At 35.9% G+C, this 11,187-nt stretch overlaps 1 protein-coding gene across 1 annotated transcript in view; it reads left to right on the top strand.

Annotated features, from left to right (window-relative positions):
* The window catches only part of KIDINS220 (kinase D-interacting substrate, 220kDa), a gene marked incomplete at both ends in the record, with an annotated part of 49,482 nt that overhangs the window by 15,504 nt on the left and 22,791 nt on the right, over positions 1 to 11,187 (top strand). Inside the window, one exon of the mRNA XM_009587896.1 lies at positions 1,336 to 1,498. Within this exon, the coding sequence (XP_009586191.1) occupies positions 1,336 to 1,498 (163 nt within the window). The remainder of the gene's footprint in view (positions 1 to 1,335; positions 1,499 to 11,187) is intronic.

Here is an 11,187-nt window from a genome sequence, read left to right as displayed (position 1 = left end):
CCTGCTGATCCATTTGGTTGCAGAAACCTGCTACAGCAGTATCAATGCTGATGCACTGCCCAACTTAACATTACATTTGGGAGTACTTATTTACAGCATGTCACAAGTAGGTGGAACTGGTTCAGGTCTGGTACAGTGCCGAGTGATCATCTCAGTAGGAAGTATGGTACAAGGACACAGTTCTATGTCTCTGAGCTGAGGTTCAGCTCTGTCGAGCTAACCTTGGTAACACAGAGGGGTTGGCTGCTCTGCAGTTCCATTCTCAGTGCTTGCATAGTTTGGATTGTCCTAATTTACCTTTACTCGGGTTATGAAGAATTAAATGTAAATGCTGTTCTAAATTAAGTAAAATAACTCATGCCTTATTTTCTATTCCATTAACTTAATGCTAGTATAATTAATAGAAGACTGTTAATATGTCATTTTCCCCTGCTTTTTCCCTTTTTATGTGTCAACAGACCTAAAATTTTGAGCTAATCTTTTAAATAAATGTGCAGTCTCTTAGCATTGTCATTACAATTTGTAGCATGAAATGTCTGGTTTTGGCAAATTATAGTGCAGATGTGAAAGTATATAACAAAATCACAACCTGTTAGTTGTAAAAACAAACAAAAAAAAACCTAGCAAGAACACTTTTAATGTACTATAATCTGTGGTTATATATGATGATTTCATGAACAGCTTCGTGAGCAGAGCCTTCAGGCTGTTATACATCATCACCAATATTAATAATGCAATTCTAGAAAACTTGCTAAAACTTGAAATGCATAAACTGTAGCATTAACTTTTTCTGTTTTTTAAAATTAACTTTATTTGTAATTCATACCGTGCCTTACTAACTTAAGAGTCTTTTGTTTATAGCTTTGAATTTCACTTTATTGGCTATTGAAGATGGCAGTTGTATGCTTAACTTGTTTTGACCATATTTCATATGCTAATGCACAGAAGATCTTTCACAGTATTAGCATGATTTTTGCGTTTGGATTGAGAAGTTAATGCTGTGTGAAATTCTCTATTGACTTTTGTTAAAGTTACTTAAGATTCACCTGTAACAGGATGATAGTAATTAGTGTTTAACCTGGAGCTGAAGTTGAGAGTTTTGGAGTGTCTCATGTTCTGACCAGTATTTGCAAGAATTTTTATTAGGTTGTCAAATGATATTTTTAGATGTGACTTGAGGTGATTTTGAACGTACTGAGCTAAAAATATAATACCAGATAGTTCACAGATCAGGTTAAAGGTCTTACATAGCTGTTACTTTGAGGAAAAAAACCCGTATCTTTCAAAAGGGAAAAAAATCCCCTGTGTTTCTTCCCTCCTTTCCTGTCATATTAGGTCGTTTATTGAGAGCTAATCAGATTACATTCAATTGGGATAGACTGGCTAGTTGGATCAATCTCACAGAGCAGTGGCCGTATAGAACATCGTGGCTTATACTGCATCTTGAAGAGACTGAAGGTGTTCCGGATCAGCTGACTTTAAAAACCATCTATGAGAGGTAAGTGGTGTTCTGGTAATGGTATGCACTTTCAGTAATTAAAATAGTGATCATTATTCATGATTATTAGAGTAACATGGCTTTCAAACAGCTACCAAGTTGTAATCTAAAATTCCCAGAATCTTACTCTCTTCTGTTTGGAAAGTTTTCTTTTGGAAACTTTTAAATGACTTTCATTGCTATTTAATGCACCACATACGAATGTGTGCTTTGTATTAAAAACAGAGAGAATTATACTGGAATTCTTTCACAGATAGCTAGCTGTGCTTCTGTCTCGATACAATTTTCATCTCTACCTTGGCCAAGCTAGAAGTTTGGGTTTTTTTTCCCTAGTTAGAAATCTGAACTAAGCTCTGCAAAAACTGCCTTTACTGCTAAAGATCTCTGAAGGTTTGGTGCTTAGCAAGTGTGCTTGAGGCTACGGCAGTGCCTTGTGCTGCAGCTAAGGAATACGAAAGTGGAGCATGACTTTCTCCATTGCTGATACAAGTTGCTGTCCAACAGAGTTGTCTAGGTATTGCAACTGGTAATTCCAGTACAAACTAAGGTTAAGTCTGTAGTAAATTAGTGTGAGGAGAAGGAAAGGACAGTCACGATTGAATATGAATGACTTATTTGGCTTCTGGATTATTTGTTGTTAGTACAGACACTTGAACTGTTGATATTTGGTGCCAACTGGAGTGTGTCAGGGTTCATTAGTTCAGGTGTGGAGGAGATTCATGACTCCTGCTATGCTGTTTTGCCTCTTGCTATGCAGGTTATGTTTGGAAGTAATATAGCCACTTGAGTGCCAATTCATAATTGACAATTATAAATGTATAAATAAATTTATGATGTATAAAACTAGGATCTGTAATGTGAAGAAACAACGAAGAACCCTGTACCATATATTGAAAAAGGGAAGGTGATGATCTTCTTTTAAGTAAAGCTGTTGTATTCTACCTGCAATACCAGGAAAACAAGGAAAAGGAAAAGAGAACCAACATTCAGGATTCTCCCTTTAGCAAAAAATACCAACAGGATTATGTGATATGAAAACGATAAAGTTTCTTTGACTACTTAACCTGAAAAAAAGGTTCATAATAATAACATTGTCGCATGCTCAGGAAGAGAGTTGATGTCTCTCTCAGCCACTTCTGATGAACCTCTGTAAGGAACTAAATATATAACTCTACTGATGTAATGACAAAGCTGAGATCTCATCTGTCTTATGATTTGGGTGATCATCTTTACTGTATGCTGGATATGAAAAGGTCTGTGAACTCTTCTCTGGGATTATCTAATGCTCTAAAAATTCTGTTTTATCCAAAATAATCCTTTTTGTGTCATTGTTATTTTTTATCTACAACTGTTTGAAGTCACTTGGCTTGAATATCTGTTTCTCTATCAGGTCAAAGTAGAGTATTTACTTTAGTTCCTCTTTTAAAACTTCAGTTTCTGTTTTCTAAGATTTTGTAGTTTATAAAGCAGCTTTCCCATTTGGAGTCTCATGAATAGATACCAGATTTTGATACTTTTACAGCTTCTGTTCCTGTACTGAGTTTGTGTTACTTCCTCCCTGCCTTTTAATTCCGCAAGGATTTTTTTTTTTTTTTTTTTTGATACTTTAGAACAAGAGCAAGAATATAATTTTCCTAGTATTGAATAGTCTGTGTCAAGCTACTTTTTATTGTGACAGTGCAAATTCTTCTTTGGTTTTCCTGCATCTCTGAACTCTAAGTGAGTGGGGAAGAGGGGTCTGCTTGAACATCTCCCTTGGATGAAAGGAATCTTGTAGGTTCTTGTGTTAAGTGTAGGAGTTCCATACTCGATCACATTCTCCATATAAGGAGAATGCTTTGGTATTATAGTTGCTTTTCCAACTTCTAAAATATCATGTGTTAAAAAGCTTGTGAATCACGGGGATTCCATTGCAGTGAGAACTCTCCATTGCCTTCCTCTTTGCTGCTGACTGTGTGGTGCAGAGGGTTAACACAACGGGTCGATCTGTTACGGTACCTTCACCTGAAGAGTTACAGTAGATAATTTGTGTGTGCACTGAGGGTATGACAAGCGGTAGTAAAACCTATGTTGTTTTACTGCTCTATCTTTGGAGGCAGATTATAACCAGCTCTTTACTATCAATACAGCTGATGCAGTAGGAGGTGATTCAGTGCAAGTCAAACGTGGTACCTGTGTGTACCGTGGTGCTGTGCCGGCAGGTGGCACTAGCAGAATGACTGTCTGTCCAGCGTAGCTCTGACAGCTTCTGTTCGCTTGTTTGTCTTAGCATATTCTGTATTCATATTTAACGTTAGTGATCTTTTTCACTAGATGTTTTGTTTTTCAGTATTTCAAAGAATAAGCAATACTTTCACAACATACAAAAAGTATAATAAAATGAGAAGAATCAAGTAGTCAAACATTAAGAAATGAAAGAAGAAAAATAGTCTGCAGTTAATTCCCCTCTATGTATGCATTATGATATATGATTTATATGATCATATGCTATTTTGCCCCCATAAGATTCCTGTCTTGTAATGTTCAGAATTTAATTTTGCAAGCTGTATAGACAGGCTGTGTAGTAAAGGGGAGGGCGATTTTCTGTCACATCTCGGTGCTATTTGTTGTAGTTGAAAAGAATGCAATAGAAAAACTAAACTAAGACAACTGAAAGCTGCTCTAGAACTATTCGTCAGAGTTTGTGTGATGCTGGGCTAGTCACCTCTATCATACCTTTCACTTGGACAGTATTTGTGTCTCTGTTGGGAGGTGGTATACAGCTTATGGTTATGTAGGCTGATACTAGTAAGTGCTCAGTGTTCAGAGCTATGTCTGAAGCTAGTGGGAGCTCTGCTTTCTGTAGCTGGAGTACTCTGAAAAAACTGGATATCTCAGTTTGGTTACTAAATAAATATACCTATATCTCTGTGCTTCTATTTGTTATTAAAAACAAAAAAAAGCTAACTAATATATTATTGTGAAGGATTGTTGGGGAAAGTAAATTTGCGAGTGCTTTTCTATAGATACTAAGATGAATGTGGAAGACTATATCGATGAGTATGAAACTAGTTCTGTCACGAGTAGTGTATCTTTACTGCATCATACTATGCAGAGATGGGAAAACCTGTTGAATGTTATATTGGCAACATTTTCCCAGGGTCTTAAAAAAAAACAAACCAAAATTAGGTTTCAGTTTGTGGCACGGGCACACCTCTGTGAACAATCTTTGTGGATTGGAGTCACTTAGACTTCTCTCTTAGTAACAGGTAGAGACACTGTGTTGTAATTCTTTCGTAGAGGGGAACAAGCCCATGCTTTGTAATTGTGTCAAATTTTGAAAATGAAAAAATGCTGAGTCTGCATCATTGGCTTTCGGTCCAGATTCTGGAGAAAAATGTCTTTATTCTTTTTACTACCTTAAACTGACTTGCTCAATTCTATCCTCTCACTTCCAGCCTCTCTCTTTGCTGGTCTGGGTCTTTGCTTGGTTTAGCTTGCCAGTTGGCATACTTTTTAGTACCAGTATTTACTCCTTTGGGTTTATGTGTTGCCTTTTCAAGTCATCTCTCATCATCAAGATTTTCATGTAGTCTCTCTCCTTGCCAGGTTAAACTCCTAATTCTGATTTCTTGTCTATTGTGTTCTCCTTCTCCTTTTGTGTTTAGGTTGTTCTGTGGTCAAGCCTGCTATTGTCATTACCCGCCTCTCCTTCCTGGTCTACTTTAATTATTTTTACTATTTTATTTATAATTGTGACATACAGTTAATATTCCTCTGTATTTATATTGTGCTGCGTTCTCCTCCGTGTTGCTGTAAAGAGTCTTCCTAATGTCAGTTTTGTGTAAAGCCAAAATGGTTTGCAGAAGTTGCAAAAGGCAAATTTTTAAAGCCCTGAAGTGGAATGAAATACATGGGCTTTCTGTAAATGAAGTTGTAAGAGAATTAAGTTGTCAGATTAAAGCAAGTTTCTGTTGAATGTTTGCAACTGATATTTCTCAGACTTGTAAATTAGCCAGCTATGGGAATGTGCTCTCTTGTAAAGACTAAATGAAACATCATGACACCAGAATGAATGTCAGTGCCAGATCTAAATAAATGATATACTGGGAAAAGTCACTGTGGCTTTGGTAGAGAGAAGATACGTTTCAAGAAATTGAATTCTCAACAGAGTCAAAGAACAGGTGAAGAAGGCAATGTAGTATTTTAAAATTTAAGAAATTTTAAGCAAGATTTTGATCTAAGAACATTTAAATGTATTAAAATTTAAGGTAGTAACAGGCAAGATTGCTTCAGGAAAACAAAAGAAGGAAGTGAAAGATAGGAATAAGAGTCTCGTGAGAAACTTGTAGGTAAAGTTTCCAGAGATAATACTTGAGCTCTTTGACATACTTGTAAATGGTCTGGCAGAGGGAGAAGATGCAATGTGGGGATATAACTAGGGCAGCTGTTTCACAGAGGGTTGTGGAGGTGTAGCTATGAGTAAATTACAGATCAAAGTCATTGTAGATAGAGGTTTCATAATATACTGGAGAAAATAATCTCATCTATAATCCTGCTAACATAGTAATGGGCTGTAAATCTGCATTGAGGAAAGAAATTCACAAATAATTTCTGATTTCTCTGAAAAAATATGTTCAGTGCTCAGCAACAGTCAGAAAATGAAACAGTGTCTTTAGGAGTTATTAGCAAAGCAATACAAAGAAGGAAGGTCTTGTATTACACAAGTCTGTGATGTATCTGAATTCTAAACACTATGAGATTCTAGTCATCACATTTCAAAAAGGTTGTACCAAAGTGGAAAAGATATTAAAGAGGATGAGGAGAGCCCTAGTCTCACTTCAAATTTTGCTGTGAATATTATCGCTGTCTGATTTCCCATGCAGTGAGGAGTCCCAGTTTTGCTTGAATACTTTCTCCTCTCTTTTTTTGGATTCTCAAGTCTTCCTCAGTCTAAGACATTTGAGTCATTTTTGTCTTTTTCCCCAAGGCCTTAGTTTTTAATTTCAGTTTGAGGCTCTGAGTTTTATTCATCTTACTTTGTTTCTTGGTATTTTCTATTGCTTAAGGCTGTAGATGGCAGTGATTTGATATTGCCACCTTGTTGATTAAAAATCATGCTATTAAAGCTGATTGTGTGGGAGGGAATGTCTTCTCAGTCCCTTTCCTCATTAAGTTTACTCACTAAATGAGATAATCTGCTGACACATTTTATCTGTTTGTATCCTTATCATGGCAGAAACCAAAATCTGCAGTCCTTTGTCTATTTGAAGATGTTCCTAGAAGTCACTAAAGTAGGCCTGTAGGCCTTTGTCCTTCTGAAATCTGAAGGTGTTAGGGAGAGTTTCTGCATCTATGAGCTAACGTGTTCTCCTGTAGATATGGCAGATTTACCAGCCTGTCATTTCTTGAAGCCGTTAGTAGCTGGACTGTCTTCACTGATAAAGTCTGTCCCATGTGTTAAGGTTTATACAGTTGAAAGTGAAACTTCAGGCATGTATACGCCCCTTAAGTTCAAGAATGCAATTGAGAAAATAACTGACTAAACTTGAAACCACTTTAAAAACTATGGATGTTTGAATTTTTACCCCTGAAGTTCCCGCAACATCTGCAGTTCTGCTAGTGTGAATGCCCAGAATTGCTAATGCGAGGCCTAAATTGAATCTTGTGGTGCTTACCTTGCATCTAGAGCCTATTCAGGATCCTTGAGAGTCAGTGGCTGAAGCCCTTAAAAAGCCTGGACAAATAAATGTGGTTTGAGCACGTTTGCAGCAGGAGGAAAAGGTTAGGTTTAGCACAAAACATAGCAGCAAAGGCTACTTTAATTCAAAGATAGATGTGTTTAAATTAGTTATACCAAGTGCTGGGGCAGGCTGTATGACAAGTTGCAGGAACCTTCTGGTCCTGGTGAGCATGATGAGTTTTCCAGGCAGGCATGAGCACTGTAGTAAAGTTCCAGTTCGCCTTTGAAATGAAAATGGCAGGAAACACACTGCAGGCTACCAGAACAATTTAATGACCTACCTGTTATGGAGGGCCCCTTGGGAAAAAAAAAGTCAGTATAAAGTTGGTAATAATCCATGAGAATTTCCTCATCGTCATGTCTGGATGTGTCATTGGAGTAGAACATTCACCCAGGAATTTGATAGATCCATGGTAAGTATTGTCCTCTCTCTCATGGGGTTAGGATCTATATTCCATATGTTTCTGAATATAGCCATTACCTGGTGAAACTGTGAGAAGTGTAAGGCTGGTGTATCAAGGGAGATAGTCCTAAGAGAGACCACGACTCACTGTCTCAGTGCTTAAAGATACTCATTGGGGAGAGGAGAGTCTTGTCCCAAGAACTGAATTTACAATTTGTTTAATGATACAGAATTCAGGTATTCACACAACCTTCCATTCAAGTGCTTCCTACTGGTTAGCTTTGATGTTACTCTGCTTGTGGTGCTTGATGTCATGAGGCACAATCCTACCTGTCATTCTTTGCCCAGGCTTTGCTCAAACTGGGGTGTTAAGACAAAGCTTATCAATTCTTTGTGAGGATATCAGCAAATAATTTCTGGTCCCTGAATTTCTGTGACGTGACTATTCTTATATATTCATTCAAAATACTAGAACATGAGAGCTTGGCTCAGGATAGGAGAAACTCTCATGAGCCATCTGTTCAGATTAGGATCTCCACCCTTACTTAATCTGCTTGAAAACATGCTTTTTGGGAAGCTGAAGGAAACTATGGAAATCAAGAATCATAAATATTTGATTTTGAAAAAAGATAAATATCTTCCAGAATGAGAAAATGGTTGTGCTTTCCTCAGAGCTGTAAGTAACCATTATTTAAAACTTAGCAACATATAATTCATCCATCACTTGGGCTTAATTTAACCTCTGCAATAAAGTATTTGTGCACATATGTATGCATGCCTACCTATGATGGATGTCAAATTGGATGGCAAAACGATGTGCCAAAGCAGAACACACCAAATTTAGAAGAATAACAGAATAGCTTTCTTTTATTCATGATTCTTTTTTTGTGTGTGGGACTAACAGATCTAAGCCAGCCATAGCTTATTTATTACTTTTTTTTAATGCTTTTGCAACTCTTACACCATTCTAAGGAATAATTTGTGAGGGACATCTGCTCTGTCTCATTTATCAATAATGGAGAGTGTTGGTGTTTCTTCATTTCTTCAGTTCTAGATGTTGTCTTTCCAGTTTCAGCACTGGTATATGATTTTTCTTGCTTTTTTCCCAGTCTTTTTACTGATTTTACTTTTTCCCTTTTTGGAAGCAACCACAGAAATAGTTATTTCTAGTAATGGTAACCAGAGAAATACTTAATTTCAGGTTACTAGACAGCTTATCCTCTGTTTCTCTTTTTTCCTTTTTTCTTCAGATCAAACTGGTAAAAACTAATTTAGTTACAAGTGGAACAGCAGTTAATTACTGTAGGTTTGGAGTTCTGTAGCGTGGTTTCATTGGTGCTATGTTTTACTGATAAGTTCATATCTTTTGTGTGATACGCCCATGTGAATCAAATTAGGAAATCATTTAGGCAGGTTAAAACATTTTTCTGTTTCACATACAGTTGAATATTTCTACTTTATTGTTTACTACTTCAGTTCAAGAAAGTGTGTTTACAGTGTACTAAAAATACCGCCAAGATATACATGATATGAAATTATTTTATTAAAGAAATTGATTTCATAAAAAATCAGAAAATAGTGTTCTGTAGCACTAGTAGTAAAATTTATTTTTCCCCATATAAAGGCTCATTTATTTTTATAGCAATTTGATGACACATCTGCTTGCTTTATTCAGCTGAAAAGAAAATGTTGGTTCTTGGTGTTTTGTAAAATTGCTTTGTTAAATTATTTTCAAAATTGTTCAACTTTTAACAAATGACATTTGATACTAACATTGGAAAGCAATTTCAGCTAATTAAGTAGATCCTTCTATAAACCATTGGAACATTAAGATGACAAACTGTTCATTCAGGATTATTTTAATTGGTACAATTATTGTAATTTTGTTGCAATTATGTGTTGAGCTAAAAGCTTTTGTCTAAATCATTTGAGGGTTTTTTGTTAATATACATAAGTAAGAAGAAAAGAAGTAAAATAAAAACTGAAGATAAGCATTATCTGTCTACTTTTTCATTACGGTGTTCTAGACAAGTATCTTATTAAATAATTCTTTTAAAAAAGTGTGTTACATGTTTTCGGCAAATCTCTAGCAATGTTAAAATTGAGCAAGATCATTTGAAATGTAACTTTTCTGGAACGCTGTTATGTTAATTCCAGTTTTGACACTGTTTAAATACTTTTTAATAAAAAGGGTGAAATTAGCTTTTGAGGGATTTGTGAGTTGTATAAAATCTATTGATGTATTAATTTAAGAAGTGTAGCTTTTTAGTGATTATAGAAATTAAAAATGAAAAAGCTGTGGAAGGTGCCACATTCATCACTCCGCTTATAATGTTCTCTGCAATCATCTTTTACCCAGGCCAGGTTTAAATAAATCACTTCCTTTAAGTAGACAATTTAATATTCTTGTAGACCTCACAGTGCGGCATTACTTCTAAATATTTAACTTGCTTTTTGTTTTTCAGTTTCCTTTTATTGCCTCCTACTTAAAACACAGGGCACATAAAGTTACTGTGTTTCTTAGTGTGCTAATAATGTGGTCTCAATGTTAAAAGGCAACATACCGGTTAAGTAGTAGGTGGTTGTTGCCCAAACTGTCTACTAAATAGACCTACATGAGAGAAGACGTAAAAGAGAAGTAAAGAGAGTACCAGAGGACATGACAAGTAAGAAGGAAGTTCAGATGAGAAGGTAATAGGGAGAGAAAAAGGATTGGAGCAAAAGCTAATCAGAACAAGACAGAGGAGTATTTTTAGCTTTTTTTAGTTACTTTTGTAATATAGAGTAATAAGTCATGTTTCTAAAATACTTTCCAGATAATTTTAAATGCTTACAGTATAGTTAATGTGCATTAATGACATCTCTCAAAAATGCTCCTGTGTATATTTCAAATTCCTCCAAGCACCACTGATTGATACTTAGTTTAGGGTAAAACACAGAAGCTTTAATTTTAGCAACACTATGAACAATTTCAGGAAACAAAAGTTTTGTTTTTAACCTGTGTAAGTCAATTCATGAGCCTTCTGTACTTCTTGGGGAATTGATAAAGTTGGGAAAAAAAATTGGAGATTATGGCTTTTTGTGTCTGCTGAACGTTTTTGTCAAAAGTAGAATATTTATTCAAAACCTGTGAACATGGGAAAACAGTGTGAGCTAAGATGATAAGCTGGAAACGCATATCTTGGCTACATACTGCTAGTGGCCCGTATCCTGGCTCTTACCCCACAATAAATGTGATGTAATCTATCTCTCAGAAGAAAAGAGAAGATAAAATTCTTGCTTCATATTCAGAAAAGACTTTTGTCTCATATTGCTGTAAAAGACTACCACGGAGCAGTAGCATGGAATATCAAGTTCTTTGGAAACTGATGCTCTAGTATTCCTTGCAACAACTTGCTCATATGCCCATACAATAAATTTGCCTCATTAGATCAGCTCTGTCATAGGAAGCTGCTTCAGAAGGGCAAGATAAGGAACAGATCAGGTAATCCAAATGCTGTGTAAAGGAAGTAGTATGTCTTTGCTCCTGGTTGACTTGAATTTTGGTTATGAACCTATTAATGT

This window comes from Fulmarus glacialis, unplaced genomic scaffold, assembly GCF_000690835.1.
Source record: "Fulmarus glacialis isolate BGI_N327 unplaced genomic scaffold, ASM69083v1 scaffold15401, whole genome shotgun sequence".
Taxonomy (NCBI): domain Eukaryota; kingdom Metazoa; phylum Chordata; class Aves; order Procellariiformes; family Procellariidae; genus Fulmarus; species Fulmarus glacialis.
Note: the sequence above shows the minus strand (reverse complement) of the source record. Positions and strands in the feature narration are given on the sequence as shown.